At 44.8% G+C, this 18,845-nt stretch overlaps 3 protein-coding genes across 5 annotated transcripts in view; 1 reads left to right on the top strand and 2 right to left on the bottom strand.

Annotated features, from left to right (window-relative positions):
- The window catches only part of GPBP1L1 (GC-rich promoter binding protein 1 like 1), a 31,970-nt gene extending 26,195 nt beyond the window's left edge, over positions 1-5,775 (bottom strand). For both annotated transcript variants that reach the window (XM_085067715.1, XM_085067716.1), the window contains exon 1: positions 5,631-5,775. The gene's annotated coding sequence lies outside the window, so the exon portion shown is untranslated. The remainder of the gene's footprint in view (positions 1-5,630) is intronic.
- A 171-nt stretch (positions 5,776-5,946) lies between these two features.
- On the top strand, positions 5,947-9,875 carry TMEM69 (transmembrane protein 69). 2 transcript variants are annotated; one of them, XM_085067717.1, is made up of 3 exons: positions 5,947-6,495; positions 6,925-6,987; positions 7,585-9,875. In XM_085067717.1, the coding sequence occupies exons 2-3, from the start codon at positions 6,943-6,945 to the stop codon at positions 8,299-8,301; spliced, it is 762 nt and encodes a 253-aa protein (XP_084923843.1). In that variant the 5' UTR covers positions 5,947-6,495; positions 6,925-6,942; the 3' UTR covers positions 8,302-9,875. The 2 variants fall into 2 exon arrangements, with proteins under 2 accessions (XP_084923843.1, XP_084923844.1); XM_085067718.1 differs by lacking the exon at positions 5,947-6,495 and adding an exon at positions 6,507-6,569.
- An 877-nt stretch (positions 9,876-10,752) lies between these two features.
- On the bottom strand, positions 10,753-17,866 carry IPP (intracisternal A particle-promoted polypeptide). Its single transcript, XM_085067714.1, has 8 exons — positions 17,508-17,866; positions 16,993-17,424; positions 16,518-16,673; positions 15,618-15,785; positions 14,695-14,832; positions 14,264-14,386; positions 13,370-13,590; positions 10,753-12,523 (listed from the first exon to the last, which is right to left on the bottom strand). The coding sequence occupies exons 1-8, from the start codon at positions 17,821-17,823 to the stop codon at positions 12,299-12,301; spliced, it is 1,779 nt and encodes a 592-aa protein (XP_084923840.1). The 5' UTR covers positions 17,824-17,866; the 3' UTR covers positions 10,753-12,298.
- Positions 17,867-18,845: the final 979 nt, after the last annotated feature.

Raw genomic sequence — 18,845 nt, 5'->3', positions numbered from 1 at the left:
AGTGTCCCACAATAAACTAGGGAATACAAGCAAAACATCTGTGTGAGAAAAAAAAAATCTTCATACATTGCACAGTTAAACAGCTTTTCCTGATATCTCAAAGAATTTAGCTCTACCCTCTTCCATCAGATGTCTCTGAAAGTCAACAAAGCAATGCTCCCCTTCACCAATTTGTACAGTGATCTTCAGCTTCCTAAGGTCCAAATATTAACTGTAAAAATGTCTCATAAAGTATGGGAAAAACAAATTTTTTATCAACATACTGGAATTCATTATGAAGTTATACATACCTCCACCAGAATATTTTTTTTGAAGCTGAAAATCAAACCAGATTAGCATACCAGCATTCTCTAGTGTATCCCTAAAATCTGTTTGGTTATTCTTATGGCTTGAAAGCCTGTCCCAACATCTAATGCCTCACCTGAACATATTCTGCTGCAATTTCAACTCATAACTACTTGTTTTATTCATGATGGATGTGGAAACCTGACTAAATTCTTGCAGGTACCTTTTAAGACATCTTTTCTCCAGATCAATACTTCAGTATTCTCTGACTAAAAGGCAACTTTAGTAGGTGGGTTGTTTTTTTTCTGGGGAAGTCCCACAGATCACCCTGTATCTCAGCACCATTTGGCAGAACAAAAAGGATCTACTATCATATTCTGGGATCAAATATAGCCAAATTAAAAAAAAAAAAAAACCAAAACAACAAACAACCCACCCTCAACCAGTCAAATTTTACTAGCAAAGATCAAGCTTTCAAGTTCAAAGTACCAATGATGAAAAAACTGATGCGACCCACCTACCAAGTGTGACAGCTTGCAGGCAGTGACAGGATGTCAGAGCTGCCTCCCAGTTATACCTGCAGGTAACTTTTTAAAGCTGCTTTTTGTATCACCTGCTAATGTCTGATGAAACACGTTGAATAAAACCACTTTTGAGGTAAACAATCCATTTTTTCCCAATCCTTAGTTATGGTTTCTCTCTTTCACAGACTTTGTTATTTTCTTTGCAGATCTTGTTACACAGCCATAATGTTCCAGAGTATGACACTAACCCAAACTGAACAAGATAGTTCCTGCTGAAGACCTACCACTCCTTGGCAGAATGGAGAAACTGCTTCATTACCTTATTTAAAATGCTCCTATATGTTCCAGTATGACAAGTGAAGTTTCATGACAGCGATGCTGCTGACTCATGATAATTTAGGAACCATTACAACCCCCAGATACTCCCCCACAGAACTGCTGCCCTGCCAGCTGCTACTTGTCTGCGTAGGCAATATACCAAAACACAGTAATTTGAACCCATCTACACCAAAATGGCTGAATCCAAAGCTATTGATTTCAGACCATTTGTTGAATTTGCCAAGATCACATTATCTGTGTGTTAATTAAGAACATCATTGTAATACAGGGAAGTGAAACCATCAAGAAGTACATGACGCAGGACAGACTCCCTAATGTGAACACCCTTCCCCTGGACATACCCAAGTCTTGCCTTTTTTCCAGACATTGTGAGGGAAATGCTCCTCAACTCTTCAGCACCCTGAAACTTTTCCCACCCCCACAGGCTCTCAGCTCCCTAAATACTAGAGGATACTTTCCAGAAGGCCCAGTCAACCTGAAGACATTAAAGTTGTCATTAACCTCTTTCTCTACTTTTAACTGGAGTTCAAAGTAGAGGAAAGACAGTTTTCCCAAACTAACAGTCAAGATCGTAACACATTCAACATTTTCAGGATCAGAGTTCCTTGCTGAGTTTTATTAAGATTACCATCAAAGGTCTTTTCAGATCATCTCCCATGAGTCCTGATTAATCCCTTGATGATGGATGACGCATTGTAACACAATGGCAAAACAAACCTCTCTGCTGAAAGGCTGGAGACCTGTTGTAATCTCTACCATACACCTTCACCGGCAACTTCGTAAATACCAGTAATTTCTGTACCCAGAATAATACCATACCTCCCTGGGAGACTCAGTCCTTTATTTACAAGTTAATTGTTCATCACAAAATGAAGATGACAAAATTCCAAGAGAGTGTCACTCATTGCCACATGCTCTGTATGTTGCAACTATGCTATGGGGAGGGGGTCACACAGACATCCAGAACCTAGAAGACACTGAAAATAAAACTGCTCTAAGGTAAATTAAATTAAAATCCATAATTTCTCCCTGTGTTGAAAAAAGGGGATTCCTAAAACCAAGGACATTAAGACAACATTATACACATACTTTCTTATCAAGAGCCACTAACATCACACCATAGAGCTGTGATCCTCCCTCCAGTGTGCAGGATAAAACTATGCAAAACACTGAACTAGAAATGATCACAAGATTCAAGGAGAAAACAAACCAACACTGGCATTTTTGCTAGAATGTCTGTAAGTCCTAGAACTTCAGCTGCTCCTGACGAACTCCCTAATGTACAACAGTCCCTGAGGCACAAGGTCACATGCTGCAAAATATTTCTTTCTGAGCATCATTTATTGCAGAAAACCTCAAGTTATGTTTGGCTGCACTGGTTCAAAGCATTTTTGTTAAGCCAGACCTTGGAAGTGCAACTATTTCAGATTAGTCATATTATGGAACTGCATACACCAACAATTTGCAAAACTGTTCTGCTGTTTAATTGTAGAAAGGTCTTAGTAGTATAAAGCGTGAAAATTCTTCTCCCGACTTTTGAAGACCAGTTAGAGAAGGAGCTGCATACTTTAATCAGGAATTTCCAGTTTGGAGTGATACAGCCTGATCACTAATATGTATGATCAATTAAGCCTAAATGCTTCCCTCCCTGCTTACTTGTCCTGCTCACAGCCCTGTCTAACCTAGAACTTTTAGGTCTGTGTTTGCACATACACCTATGGGGGAGCAGACACTTAGCCACTATCAATCTCTATCTAAATCCACTCCCAAAAACATGAATTTATCTTCTGACCATACAGTAACTCATGGAAGTTTGGCACATTTTCACAGGAACATATAAAGTTACAGCACACAAGTTAAACAACATCCTGGCTCTCATTAAGTATTCTGAGCAGGACCATATTTCTGCCAACTTCATGCTTTTCATTAAATCTGACGAGCAAAGAGAACATGGACTTCAATTCCTCTTGCTGAAACAAAAGCCACACATGATTTAGTTGGCATCGTGGTCACTATGTAAGTGACAGTAAAATGTCTACCTACATTGCTGAGTTTGCAGAACCAAAACTAAACCACTCCTGCCTCTACAAATAAATTAATATAAAACTTAAAAATCTCAGACAAACTTCCTGGTACACATGCTACCTCATCAACTGCAAAATCCAGTAACTCAGACCTTTCCTTCAGTAAGTTAGAGCAACAGTCTGGTTGTTTCTATGAAGCTGTAAGGAAAAGCTGTGTCCCTGCAATCACAGCCAGCACTCCACTGGAGAGAGGTGCTTTATGCTTCAGTTCTACTGAACAGAGTCAGCCCTTTTCCAATCTCTTCGTACAGACAAACAAACAAAGCACACCCTGGAGTACACTTCACAGCTAAGTCAATTCAGCAGTTACACAACTAACTTCAAACAACTTGTAACACTGAAAAAAAAAGGTAACTTTAGCTCCTGAGCCAATAGTTTTTCTTCACTCTGCAGAGGCAAGAACTACATTATCTGACACCCCATGCTCCTGAAGAAATTCCCAGATCCAACCACAGCATTGTTCTGTATTAAAATAAAGATCCCACAACTCTTGAAATACTGTTTCCATTTAATGAAAATACTAGTGAATATTATTTTTCCTGTAGTGACTTAATTTCCTAATTTAAAACAGGAATTTCAAGATTCAGTAATACACACGTATACAGCAGTCACATATGTGGGGCAAGGTGACCATACCCTGTAAATATCCTCAAAGTATTTTCCTAACATTCATAAAATGTGCACTTCCTTTTGATTTGTTGTATTTCACATCTGCATTCCGCTCCTCATATTTCTGAGACACCGCAGAAAATATAGGATTTGCTTTTTTCTAAAATGCCATCTGTTCCCTGCATATTTTCGCTTTAGGTCCTCGCATGTTATCTGCAATGGAAACTTCTGTGTCATATAGGATTAAGGCTATAAACTAGATGAATATAAAATGCAGAGGGCTGCACTTCCCTACAAATAGCAGTAAAAAAAAAAAAAAAAACCAAACATGAAGTATCACCTGAAGCCTTTCTATTCTAAACGCAACACTCCGAGAAGTTCTTCTTAAAGGGACATTTCTCCAGAAATTATGTGAAAGACTGAGAGAGGAAAAACTGCTCCTCTTAAATCTGGGAATTTTATTTGTTCCTAGCACTGCTCTACAGCTGTTTCCTTCCTGAGTCAGAAACTGGAAGTTCCAAATACCAGTCTCCAAATGGATAAGCACGGGGAACCTTTCACTGAAATACCAGCCATATTCATTCATGAAGTAACATTTGCATAAGCTTTTTTCATAACCACCTAACATTTTTATAGAAGCAATGTCAACTCTACAGAAAACTCAGCTTTGATGGTGCTCCAATTATCTCAGCTGTTATCTCCATTCCCCCTCTTTGCTATTTCCACACTTTGCTCAGGCACTTGCAACGTTTCAGAGTATTATCAACATTACTAACACTTGTGTCACTCACAGCTCGGGGGCGGGGAAAGGCAGGCTGACCTACCTGGTCATGTTAATATAAAAAGATTTTTAAGCAACACTTTAAAACCATTCCACCATTACGTATAAGAATTTAAATAGCTACTGCTCCTCTAAAGCTGTTTAAAAACTCGTAACTTGTGCAGACACCCACTGACTGCTCTAAAATCGTTCCAAAACAGCTCGTTACTAAACTAAACTGAATTCAAAGTCTTAGATGGATATTTGAAACGCTAGGCGCGTTCTGATCAAGTCCAGCCCCAGCCGTTCAAGTTAAACCACGCAAGACCTTAAGCCAAGAGGGCACAAAACACACCGGACACGCGGAAATAACTTTCACACCGGAAAGAGCTGCCTCACGCTCGGGCCAGGCGCTGCTTCCCTACGAGCAGACGGCGAGCGGCACCTGACAAGTTTCCCAGCCTCGCTGGCAGGGCAGAGCGAGCCGGGCCCCGGCTGCCCGCAGCACACGTGTCACTGCCGGGCGCCGACCGCCCCTTCCCGCCGGGGGCAGCCGGGAAGTGCGGCCCCGGAGGGAAGGGAAACGGCTGGGCCAGCAGCGCTCACCCGGTTTCGTTTCCAGCCTACAGCGGGTCGCCCCTGCCCGGCCCCCCGGGACTCGCCCGCCGCCCCGGCCCGCCCCCCCCGCCCCGCTCACGGACGGCCCCATGACAGGAGCTCAGCTCCGGCAGTGTCAGCGCTACGAACTTCCCGGCTGAGCAGGAAACAATAAACCGCAGCGCCCCGGCCCCCGCCGCCCACCCCGGCCCGGCCCTGCCCGCGGGGACCTCGCGCTGCACCCCGCCGGAGCCGCCGCGGCCGCGGGACCGAGCGCGGGGGGGGGCCGGCCTGGCGGGAGGCCGCTCCCGGGCCGCGCCGAGCCCGCGGTGCCGCGGGGGGCGGCGGGGCGGACCTGGGGGCGGCAGGGGCTGGGTGAAGGCGCGGGGGGCGCGGGGGGCGCGGCGGGGGCGGCGCGGGGGCCGCACTCACCGGGCGGGCCCTGGCGCGGCTCCGGCGGCCCCACAACCATAACAAAGCTCTGCCCAAAATGGCCGCCCAGCCCTGCCCGGCCGGGGGCCGGAGGGGGCGGGGCCCGCGCGCGCGCCGGGCGGGGCCGAGCACGCGGAAGGGACACGCCCCCAGGGTTCCCTTCCCTGCCCCCGCCCCGGCCCACGCGCCTCCCGCTCCGCCAATCAGAGGCGGCGGCTCGCACCTCCCTCGTCACCGCCTGTCGGAAGCAGCCGCAGACTACGCGTCCCAGGAGGCCACCCGTTACCTCCAGCACGTAGATAGCCGGGGGTATGCCTCAAGGCACGCTGGGATTTGTAGTCCGCCTGGGAGAGGCTTGCCTGATGCGATGGTACCGGAAGGTAGAAAACAGGAACGGCCGCGGCGCCCCACAGCAGAGGGTCTGTCCCGCGGGCGGGAGAGGAGCGTATCTCTCTTCCGCCAGACCGACCGCGGCCCTCAGGCTGAGAGTGACCGGGGCTGCTGCCCCCGGTATCGGCTCGGGTGTTCTCTGCTCCGGCCTGGCTGAACACGACGAGCCGCACCGGTTCCCGCCCGGACCAGTAGGCTGAGCGCCGGGCGCCGTCGGAGCGCTTACCGGGGCACCGGAAGGCGCCACAGCGAGCGGGTCCGGGGCGGCGGCAGCACCGGGCGAGTCCTGCCCGGTCCCCGGTGTGCAGAGTGGCCCCGCCTCCCTCTCGTGTGTATATAAATATAGATATATATAGTCTCCTCTCCCTTCCCTCTCCGCGAGTGCAGTTTGGTTGCGCGGAGCCTCCTTTTCCTCCCGGCGCAGCGGGACCGGGAGCTGTGCAGTCAAACCCAGGGCGATATCCCGCCCTCCCCGGTGAGTGCCGAGCCCGGCAGCCAGCTGCGATGGCTTCTCCGCTCCTTTGTTATTAATGATCGCCTTTGCCGCGTGTGAGGAATTGCTCATTTATAAGCTTTGTGCAGTGATTTATCCCTTGAAGAGGAGATGATCCGTGAGTGGGAAGCCTGTTCCCTGATTCTTTAACTAGAAATTGTTTTTGCAACAGTTAATACAACTTTAGAACTTCAGTTCATAAAGCTGCCTGAAATTAAATATTCTGTAGTGGGCAAGTACTGATTGAATATATATGTAATATATATACATACATCTCTTTAAATATGTATTTGTGTAAATATATACCTTAAGAGTCTTAAATCTGATATGTGTAGACTGTGACTGAGCTTTGAGCATCAGACCAACTCAGCAATGCATCAGTTTCAGACCTTCTGAATTTTTCTGTTTTAGGGCATTGACAAAAGAAATATGTTTCCTCTCATACAACGATGCTGCTTCCACACATCTTTCAAAGTAAGTTACTGAAGGCTTTTTTTTGCTAATTTTATTTATAAGTAAAATAGCAAAAGATACGACTGGAGCTTTGAAAAAAGGGTGGTGTCTAAGTTGGAGTTTATCACATGTTTATCACTTTGCTTTTCTGGAATAGTTCATAGTTTCTACAGCATGTTTAGGCAAAGCTATTTATTTTATAAAATCAAATTTTATTGTCTCGAGGTCTTTTTTCCTGTCACTTCTTGATGCAGTAGTGAGGGGATGGTAGCTAGTTTCTAGGGTGACCTCATCTTGCTTCTATATGAAACTTACATTTTACTCTGAAAAGGACTGATATATCTTAAAAGTGCCTGAAGAATGCATGTGTGGGGGAAAGGATAGGTGGGCACTGAGTGAGCTTTGCTTATGCACTCTGGAGAGCCCAGTTGCTCTTCATCAGCTGCACTGGGCACCTCCATTGGCTCAGTTAAAACCCCTTGAAGTTCAAGAGGAAGGACAGCTGTGGTGTGACCTGACCTGGAAAACCACTTGGTACAATATTCCATAGCAGCTCAGGTACCTGCAGATCTGTAAGCCTGCACTGTGCAGTGTTCAGAACAAGTTTTGTGCTTGCAGCTCCAGAAGGTGACTGGTGCCAGAGTGCTGCTCTGTGGGAAGAATAAGACATCTTGGTCTTCCTTCGCCCTCCAGCTGCAGAGACATGTGGGTCCTCTCTCAACATCTCTGAACCTCAAACCAGCATCAGTTTACACAACCAAGCTCCAGGGTTTTCACACCTCTCTCCCCGTCTTCAAGAAGAAAACCCCTGCAGAATCTGAGGCAGAATCGCAGAAAAGCCTGGAATCACTGAAGTATTCCCCCAAGCCTGCACTTTACTTAAGCCTTGGGGGACTAATTCCATTTGTGGCTGTGCCCCTGGCCATGGTCATCCAGGGGACCTACTACCCAGGGCTGGCCTTTGCTCAGGTTGCCTATGGTGCTGCCACAGCATCTTTCCTAGGGGGAATGAGGTGGGGGTTTGCTCTCCCAGAAAACAGCCCAGCCAAGCCGGACTGGCTGAACCTGGCTAACGGCACAGTTCCTCCTCTGCTTGCCTGCCAAGCCTTGCTTTTCAAAGATATCACTCAGGGAGCAGTACTGCTCATGGTGGCCTTAGGGATAGCACTGCACTATGACATTTCCCTTCTTCCTACCTACCCCAGGTGGTTTAAAGTACTGAGGTTAGTGGGAACAGTGGTGATGGTATCATCCCTGTTAGCCACTGTAGCACTGAAAGCTTTCTTAGAGGTGGAGCAAAGTGATGACAGAAAAATACAGCAGAACACAAATTAATAAATCAATAGGGAAAAGCTATAATCTGCCAATAAGGTATGGAGTTTCAGGAAAGATAAAGACTGACTTGTGCTTAGAAGTCATATGATAGCAGGGATCAAGATGCTTATTCTTGAAGCAAAATTATTTTTAAACCGATTCTGAAGCTAGAGGAGTAAAGGATTGTAAATAGCAATGATTTCCAAGGCAAGCTTGAGTCTGTCCTTATCTGTAGAACAAAGAATCACTCCTGAATGAGATGTTGCTGCTATAGGAGCTTAGAATGGAGGTTCAAAATGACATGGGTATGAATTGCTCTATGCTGAACTATGAAAGTATCTGGTTTAATTGTAATGTGTGATCATGTTCTGAGGTGGGGAAAACAACAATAACAAGGTGAAAGCAGTTCTAGCTTGGATTTTTAAAGAAGTGGCAGAGAATTATGCAAAAGTGTATCCATACTCACTTGCTGTGTTGTGGGACAAGACTTCTATTTCACTCCTATTTTCAGGAAGGTGCTGAAAATCACAGAATCACAGAATGGTTCAGGTTGGAAGGGACCTTAAATATCATCTTGTTCCAACCCCCTGCTGTATACAGGGGCATCTTCCTCTAGATCAGGTTGCTCAAAGCCCCATCCAGCCTGAACACTTCCAGGGATGCTGTGTGAGGAAGTGCTCAGTGCAGTGTGAGTTTTTTTTGCAGTGGCATGCCAAGTCAGCATTCACCTGAAATGTCTCATTCTGCTGCTGTGCTGGAGTGGGGAAAAGCTGAAGGGGGAACTTTGTATCTTGGACAAGGTACCACAGAAGATAGAAGATAATCTTCCTGGGCCACCTGTTCCTAGGTTTTGTCTTATGCTATGACACAAGGACTCAAGTGCTGGCACTAAGGGATCAGGTAATGGGACTGAAAGTAGCTTCTGTCATCTCCCTCCTAAGAATCCATATATTTGGACATGAACAAGTGGACTTGTAGCCTGCATATCCTCCATGACAAGCCTATTACTGAAACCACTGGAGAAGCATATGCTCTTTCTACTTAATTCTTCCTAGCACATCATTTAGTGGAACAGTGGAAGACCCAGCTTAAGTCATATGGCTTTTCTTTTATAGTGTCAGCTACCTCAAGAAACCTATGAAATGGGAGGGGGGCATATTTCTTGTAAGCTTTTTATCAGAAATATTTAAGTACAGTTTAAGATGCAAGAAGAAAGCTGAAAATGACATCCACACATGGTCTTAGGACCAGATAATCCTCATTGTTCTGTTAAAGCACTATTCTTCATTGTTGTTTTACACCGAATAAAGCACATATTGTCCCCATAAATTTGTTACCTGCTCATTCTGCAAAGCAGATGTTTAAGAAACCTGCCTATCCTGGAGATGGAGCCATCTTATACCATACTGCTGAAACAGCAGATCTGTACACCAGCCTCTCCCTTTGCAACCTGTTAACCTTTGTATCTTAAACAATATATTAAATAATTATGGGTATCAATTGCTCTATGCTGAAGTATGAAAATACCCTATTAAACAATATATTTCAGAGCTTTCTGAATATAAAACAAATAAAATTGAGTTTGTGAATGAAAATGTTTTTTCTATTCCTTCTTACTTAGACATGGCATCTTTTAAGATGGGTCCAGAGAAGAGTCCTGGTTTTGTCTTGATTAGGTAAAAGAGGTGCTGAGGATCAGAGACCATAATCAACCAGCTTCCAAGTTTCATTCAAACATGACAGAATCAGTTAGAAAACCTAGAGAAGGTAACTTCACACAACTGCAGACTCCCTCAAGCTCAATTAAACCAGGAAGTTTACAGGTGGGGATCAGAAGTACACTCCTAGTTCCCAAGCTAATAAAATACAGCTAAGGCAGGGTTTCTCAAACCCATGAGGGATCCTGAAGAAAGCCTAAGAAATATTACCTGTAATTTCATCCCACAGAGGGCTGAATAGAGCTGGCAAGGCAGCCAAATGCCCAAGAAATCTGAGTGATTTTACACTGTGAAGAGAAATGTGATTGCAAATGTGGCTAGCACAGGTTTTTCCCACGAGAATTCTTCTTGTGTTTTATAAATAAAGCTAAAGTTTGGATGTTGTTGGAACAGTGTCCCAAAACTTGGACAGTGCAGGCCTGGCCAATCAGGCCTGGGAGAAAGCTTCTGACTAACCAATCTGAGTGACTTTTGAAAACTCTATATATGTGATGAAATCAAAACAATAAAAGTCATTCCTTCTTACCACTGAGAACTAGTACCTTCATTACTCTGCTAGCTGCTCAACAGCAACATGCAGAAACTTGTTACTTTCACCACTCAAACAGTCACAATTTATAACCAATCTTTCCCTAGTGTTCTACTGGGAAATAGGATTTCCAATAAAAAGAAAAAAAAATTGCCTATTATATGAAAGTGGCAGTAATATAATTTACTAAGTTATGAAAGCAACCTATTCAAAACCATTACAGTCAGTTCTGAAAACGCATTTTATTATGAAAAACTATTTAAACAAGCTTATACTTGAAAAAAACCCAAAAACTGAACAACATTAATTCAGACACATAAGAAATCCTTTAAAGTAAAAGCACACACAAGATTATGGAACAATCAGAGAAATTCTCCATCATCTAGCATGTTTTAGCCCAACCCTATGTTGGATTTTAGGACCCAGCTTCTTAAGGTACCTGCAACACTCACCTTTGGAGGATTTATTAATGTATTCATTTGTTAATTTTATACAGGGGATATTGACCTAAACAGCATGAATGTTCCTTTGTCTACACAGTGCCAGGCTTCCTGTTTTGTGACGTTCCAATTGTGGTTATGTGCTCCAGAATAACACTGTCTATCAAAGTTCAAGCAGCCTCACTTCAGAATCACTTTCAGTTGTGCTGAAAATGCAAACAGTGTGCAAAAAACAATTTCAAATACATTAATTAAATGAATCTAAAAATAACTCCAAACTCCTGGTAGTACTGTTCTACGAAGTGTATCTGAGCTAAATACAAACTCCTTAAGAGCACACTGTTATCATCACTTTAATGCTAAATGCAGCTAATTCTATCACAAAAAGCTCCATTAGCTCAAATTTGGATGAGGCAGGATACAAGATGTAGTGAAGGTGAAGGAGTGTGCCTTGTAGAACAGCAAATATTCAATGCCAAGTCTCAGCGTGTGTCACACAGGGTAAAAACACATTTGATTATGGGAAAAAAAATACGGGGGCAAAAGCCTTTCCCTGTGTTTTTATATAAGAACAGTCTAAACAAAACAGCCAATCTAATGAATAGCATTTGCATTTAAAATTCACCAGAGCTTACACAAAAAGAAGCTCTACTGGCATTACTGACACCACTGAGAAGAAAAGCCAGTGCTGAAGAGGAATGGCATTATTAGAACTGTGAGGACAACTTTCCAGAATAGGAAATCCTCATCCACTCACTATTCAAATTTGTGGAGTGGCCAGAAAGTAAAGATCAAATTCATACTTAATGCCCACCATGTCCAGCAACAGAAAACAGGCTCAAATGCATCAAGGTCATAAGTAGAGGCACCAAGTCTTCCCCGTCTGTTACCTTGTCTTCCTTGTTTTCTGCCAGAAAAAGAACTAATGCCATCCAAATCACCCATCTGATCTTACCTACAGGCAACTCCTTGCTGTCGACAATAACCCATTTCCAGATTGCAAGTCTGGCTAAAATGCCAGCTGAGTAACAACCTGATTATGTCTCTAATGTGCTGGAATTATTTCTTCAGATTTTTACAGGGCAAATTCACCATTTATTTCAGTGAGCTTAATCCAGTTATAAGAGGCATTCCTACTCTTAACAGAATACTTCCTGAGACAGACACTGGATAAGCCAATTTACTTTGAAGGGCTTTTCCTTTTGCTCAAGAAAATCCCTCGGATCTAATTCTCCACTGAAGCTCCTGTGTTACAAGAGGTTTCTGGCCAATGAAACCAGAAATCTGAGAAGACACATTTACTCATTCCTTGAACGAGTTTTCTTTGTGTTTTACAGCACAGCCACACCTCCTTCACAGCGGCTGGTGATCATGTTGGCAATTTCAGTCCAGCTGTCCATGTGAGGGTTATAAACTTCAACAGAGTCAGAGGTTACTGGAGCAGCAAAATCAGGACTGGGAGCTCGGCCTCCTGAGGCATAGAGAAGTCCATTTACAGCCACAACACAGACACCAGCTCTTGGGATCTTCATCGATGCAACTTCAACCCACTTCTCCTAACAAGAAGGTGAAAGATCAAGAAATAGTTTTAGGGCAAGCCCTGATTCTGATAAAGTAACTTTTAAAGCTTAAAGATTGAAACATGTACAAAGAACACTATATATACACTTCTTAGGTTTAAGCCTGGTATGTGTACAGCATCAAGAGGATTATCAAACCAGGAATGACAACACTTTCAGGAGGGTCCAAATCGAGTTAGTCACTAAAGATCCCATATTGTCTGTACACAATGCCTCTCCCTTTCTTAAGTCACTGCAAGATGCAGTCAGTCTCCAAAATAGAGAATGGTACAGTTTGAGGCGGGGGTGGAAAGGAAAACTAGATTCAATTTGGAAAGCAAAACAGATTGGCACATGGGATTATGTTCTGCTTTTAACAGTAGCTACTCTTCCAAAGAGCATCCACAGAAACGGGAGCAATAAGAGTCTAGAATAATTTCTTACCTTATTCTAGTCATGCTAAAACACTACTACATTTTGATGCAAAAGAAAGATCCTCAAATTTTGCGACAGAAGATAACTCTTACCTTTACAGTGAGTTTTTTCTCTCTATCCAGATTATTGAGCTTTCTATTGCAGATGGGGAATCTCTCCTCTCGTGTTAATCCTAACAAGTATTTACCAAACCACTGTATATCTGTGCATGGTTAAACCACGGCAACTACTTAGGACAACCCCTGAGATCACCAAAGTTTTGTTTCACTCAAGATCACTGGCCAGAATTGAGAAGGAAATGGAATTTCCAGCTTTTTCTTTTTAAAGAAAGGGAACGGGCTACCGCTATAGCATCTCACACAAAGCTGATGCAATCTACATTTATGAAAAGAAGGGACTCAACCATACCTCCTCAAATGAGTATCTTTCTACACTAGCAAGTGCATCCTGAGATTCATTCCAGCCTCCCACAGCATAGATACAATCGTTGAGAGCAGCTACACCAAGATAGGCTCTTCGGGTACCCATTGGAGCGAGCTCAGACCAACGTTTAGAGATGGGGTCGTAGACTTCAACAGAACGCAGCTCTACTCCTTCACTGCTGATACCACCAACGACATAAATCAAACCTGCAGAAACAGAGTTCCTCCTTTTTTAGGCTTCATAATACAAAGACAGAAAATTACTGTCACAACACAAGTTTCAGTCTGACATTAAATGGGTAAAGAATGACAGAAAATCCTCCTTTTGCTCAGTAGTAGAATACATAAAGGTTTTGCACGAGTAGCTTGAGGCTCAAGCACTAGAAGCTCTGAGGAAAGCAAAAATTTATTAAGCGCAGAGGGAGGAGTTCAGAAGATTGCAACTGCTGACCTGGTCAGGATCAAATACTTAAGAAGTACATTTATTGATCAAATGTTTAGACATGTCTGTCTTAAAATAACCTGTGGCAAGTCTTCAGATTGTCACAAAGAAAAACATGCAAACCCAAATGTGGAAAGTAAATAACAGCAGTATCAGGAAGAACAATCAACTGTTAAAAGACTAACTGGATTTCCCTACTGGCAGCTACATAAAAACTTGTTTTCATGAGATAAAAGGCAGCAGAAAGAGAGAACTTTATAGCCTTTGAATTCTGCAGAATTAAAAATAGATTACCAGAACAACAAACAAGTGAGACACAAGCATGTGTGACTGACAGCTCAGTACAAGACAAAGGTAAGAATTCATTACTGAAACATACAGCTTCAAAATCCAGTGGCTGTTTGAACTATTTATGGATACAAACTTAACAATATTCACCTTGCATTTCACAACACCCAAAGCAGTACCGGGGCTTAGCCATGCTTCCCACCACATCCCAACTATTTTCTTCAGGATCAAATCTTTCAATTGTGTTGCCAATCTCTGCTCCAACCCAGCCTCCTGCAAATGACAGCAAACACATTAATGAATTTAATGGCATGAAATTGTATATTATCTGCATTTTTAGACATACAGTGCACTGTTCCAGGACAAATTCTGAAATCAGCATGCAGTCCACAATGGAAATAAATTATAACTAAACAATAACTAATCCACAAAGATTTAGTATATCTGCTAATACTTACGGACACAGCTGTTTTTCAAAATTAAGTTTACAAATTTGCATCACCAAGATTTAAGATCAAATAAATTTGCATGTTCCATGAATTAACTTCTTTAACTTCACCTAGAAAAATTCCACAACTTACCCAAAGCATAGATAGCACCATAGCACGTGCACACTCCCAGAGCACAACGGGGATGGTTCATGGAAGCCACAGTTGTCCACTGCTTAGTAACAGGATCATAACATTCTGTACAGTCAAAAATCATTGAGTTGTCTTCGCCTGCATAGTAAGAGCAAAAAGAGTCAGGGGAAATGCAATGTTTTGCACTGCAGATATGGAAGCATTATTCCATAACAGGCACCATTTGAATACAAGATTTATCTTTTAGCCAAACAGCCAACATAGCAAAAGCTTCATTTATATCCAGAACTGAATCATCACTAGGAACCACTTTCATCAATAGTTCCCTGAAACATTACTGAAAACATCAGAGGGGTGAACAACCACAGCACTGCATGTTTTACTCTGCAGCACAGCTGACTGGTTTTCAAGAGCAAAGAATGAGCTCTGCGGTGACAAAAACAGTCTGCATATGCATTTTTTCATGATGGGCTGGTCGGGCTACTCATCACATCCTTGTGCAAACATACATAATGAGCCTTTCCAGGCAGGCAGACCACAAGTGGTCTGTCCTGTGCTACTGCCTTTTATGCTATGGGGTTCTGCTAGACTACAAGTGAGAAAAGAAATTCCACTCCTGGTGGTACACAAAGCCCACAGAATAGCCAACATCTCTGAGTATATCTCCTCAAATCCATACAGTCATCTGAGAGTAGCTACATCACGAGGGGAGAGCAGCTTAGTGAAAACTGGCCAGCACAGGAGCCCGAACAGGCACTCACAGAGCAGTGACAGTAGAGAACCAAGGAACCTCAATTCCTTTGTTATTATACCTAAAAGTTGTATTATTCTCAGAACCACTTAAAATAAGCAAAATTTTGAAGGTCTCCATGCCTGAGTTCTCTAGCATTCATGTAAGAAAGCAAGCATATTTCAGCTGTTACCTCCAATGGCATAGACCATTCCTCCCACCACAGCCACCCCCAGCCCGCTCCGGGCCTGGTGGAGAGAGGACACTGTGGTCCAGTAGTGGCTGAAGGTGTCAAATCTCTCCACACAGCTGAGGGCTCTGCTGTCACTCCAGCGACCTCCTTGCAGTCTGGTGTACCCACCTGGAAAGTAAGTGGAAAGGCCAAGTAAGAGCTTCCTGTTAAGCTTCATGCTCTGATATCTAAACCATTAAAAATACTACAGGTACAGCCCTTAGGCACTTTTAGAAGGAATTGGATTCTTCCAAGTGGCTTAGTTTCTCCAGCATACAATGAAGAATGGTTGCCTTGAGGGTCATGGAAATTGTGCTGAGCTGATGCCACAACACTACAAACATTAGAAATCATGTTTTCAGTAAAATACAGAGACCAGCCAACAGCCTTTGCTCTCTAAGCTGGTGTTACTCCCCACAGGGTGAAACAAACATGTTCCTTTCCAATATAAAACTGCAGCTTTGCTGAAAACCTGCAATTTCAAGTATCCCATCACATGAACTAAACTATCCTGCATAAAGAAAACTGCAGCTATCAGAATGTGCAGTGAATTTACATATACCGTTCCAGCAGTGAACCCTGGGTAAATCCTCTGCTGATTTGCAGCTTTCCACCCAAGGCAAATTATTTTGGAACAGCAAATCTGGGCTTTGAATGCCATGTCACAATGACAATAAATGTGAATGCTGGACTCCTGTGCAACTCTACTCAGAAAGTAGCTAACATGGTAACTCAGCCATGATGAAACATTTTGCTATCTTTATATATTTTGATTTTTAAAAAAATCCTCGAGTATCTCCTTAAATACTGCATTCTGAGATATTAATTTGTTTTATAAGGTTCAAACAGCCACATTCTAACCTACTGCATAAAGGTACTTCCTGGCTTTCCTCCGGGGACGACCTTTAGAAGCCTGCAGAAAACTGCTGACCTTGTTCTCTTTGGGAGATTTAGAGACTTCACAATATTCTTTCAACAGAGTTTGCAGGGCCACCCGGAGACTGAAATCTGGAATACCTTGAAGAATAACATAACCAGAATATGAATAAAATAAGCAGAATAGAAAAAAACCACAGTGAAAAGTAACAAACTGTAAGCAATTCAGTTGTAGAAAAATTAGTAGGTTCTCCTAAAACAGCAGACAAATCAAGGTTGCCTACTTTTATAAGACTTTTTCAAAAGCACGTTTTTTAAAGTAAGCTGTGTTTTTTTTTTTAAATAAAGCTTGTTTGTTATAAATATTTCCTCTCATCATGCTACTAGTGAAAAAAATTGTCCCCCAAAGCCCAGGAACTTTGAACACATACAAGCATCTGATATCCCTTCGTTCACTTACTTTCTATGTATTTTAACAGCCTTTGTGCTGGCAGCAGAGGGAATCGAACAGGCTCCAGTACTTCTACCACATATTTCTTCCTTTTCCCCACATCCTTCAGAATCCATTGCATCGCCGCCGTGAAAACCTGGTACTCGTCCTCGATGCTCAGGTCCTCGCTGCGCAGGATCTTGACGAGCTGCTCCTTGGTGAGCGCCAGGAACTCCTCCCCGCTCTGCACCTCCAGGAAGTGCGCGTGGATGTAGCTCTCGGTGAACTCCATCAAGTCGTGACAGGCGATCTGCTCCGAGAACTGGAAGAGGCCGATGCAGTTCAGCGGGTCGATCTGCCCCTTGAGGAACTCGCAGCAGAGCTCCACCACCTCGGTGAGCTGCAGCATGTCCGCGGCGACGATGAGCTCCTGGACGTTGTGCTCCGCGATGCTCACCACCCCTGCGGGCACCAAACCACAGCGGGGCCCCGCTCCAGCCTGCGGCCGCCGGGCACCCGCCCCGAGCCCCCCCGACAGCCCTCACCTGTGTAGATGAAGTCGAGCAGCGTGTGGAAGGTATCCGCCTCCACGCCCGCGATCCGCACCACGTCCCGCCCGGACTCCTTCATGCCGCCCGCGAACAGAGCCGCGAAGTAGGGGCTGCTGGCCGCCAGCACCAGGCGGTGCACGGAGAACGCCTCCGGGCCCACCTCCAGCCGCACGTCGCAGAAGCTGTGGCCGGCGCGCAGCCGGTTGATCTGGGCCAGGAGGAGGCGGGCGTGCCGCTCGGAGCTGGAGATGGAGCCGGAGCCAGAGCCGGCGCCAGAGCCGCCTTTGCCCATCCCGGCACTCGCCGCCATCGCTGCCACAGCACCGGCACCCCCCGGCGCCGGCCTCGCGCCGCGCACGCGCCCCGCGCCTCCCGCCCGGCCCGGCGCGTGCGCTGGAGGGGCGCGCGCTGGGCTGAGGGGGCTCTGTGACAGTGGGGCTGATGGCTCCGTGTGGGCTCCGTGTGGGCTCTGCGTGCCGAGGGTGCTGTGTGCCTCGGGTTCTGTGTGCTGCGCGCCCTCCCCTCAAGCCGGCACTTGCGGCAGGTTCTGGTACTTCTGTCCACTCCTTTGTGTATGCCCCTGCCCGGGCACCTGGCCCCGTGAGGCCCCACAGAAATCACGGAATCATCAAGGTTAGAAGGGAGCTTTAAATATATTCATTCCGACCGTCCACCCAGCACTGCCCTTGTAACCCCTAAACTACTAAACCAAACCACCCAGTGCCAGATCCAGATGCGTCTTAAAACACGGCTGGGGTGGTGAGTCCACCACTTCCCTGGACAACCTATTCCAATGCCTGACCATCCGAACAGTGAAAATGTTTTCCTAACACCTAATCTGAATCTTCCCTGTCTTATCTTAAGGCCATTACCTCTGGTCCTGTCACTGCAGGCACAGTAAAAGACACTGACCTCCGCCTCACTCTAACCTCCTTCCAGGAGCTGTGGAGAGCGATGAGGTCTCCCTGAGCCTCTTCAAGACTGAACAAACCCTGCTGCCTCAGCCACTCCTCATAAGACATGTTTTCTAGCCTTGTTGCCTTCTCCGGGCATGCTCCAGCACCTCGATGCCCAGTGAGGAGTCTCTGTGCACCCCTACAGACACCTCTGGCCACACTGGGCTCGCTCCCTGCTCTGTCAAAACCTTGTCTGTGGTTAAAACTGGTCCCTCAATAGGTTACTCACTTATTCAGTGCTTTCACAACCCCTGTCCCTCAATCCTAGTCCTCTCAGTCATGCTCTTGCAAACTAGGTCCCTGTCCACATCAGTCTGTGCTTGTGAGAAACATGGCTATGTTGGGGAGAAATCACAGCTGCCACCAGCCCAGGGAA

This window comes from Lichenostomus cassidix, chromosome 8, assembly GCF_008360975.1.
Source record: "Lichenostomus cassidix isolate B80296 chromosome 8, HeHo_3.0, whole genome shotgun sequence".
Lineage (NCBI taxonomy): Eukaryota > Metazoa > Chordata > Aves > Passeriformes > Meliphagidae > Lichenostomus > Lichenostomus cassidix.
This window is presented reverse-complemented; position numbering and strand designations above follow the sequence as displayed.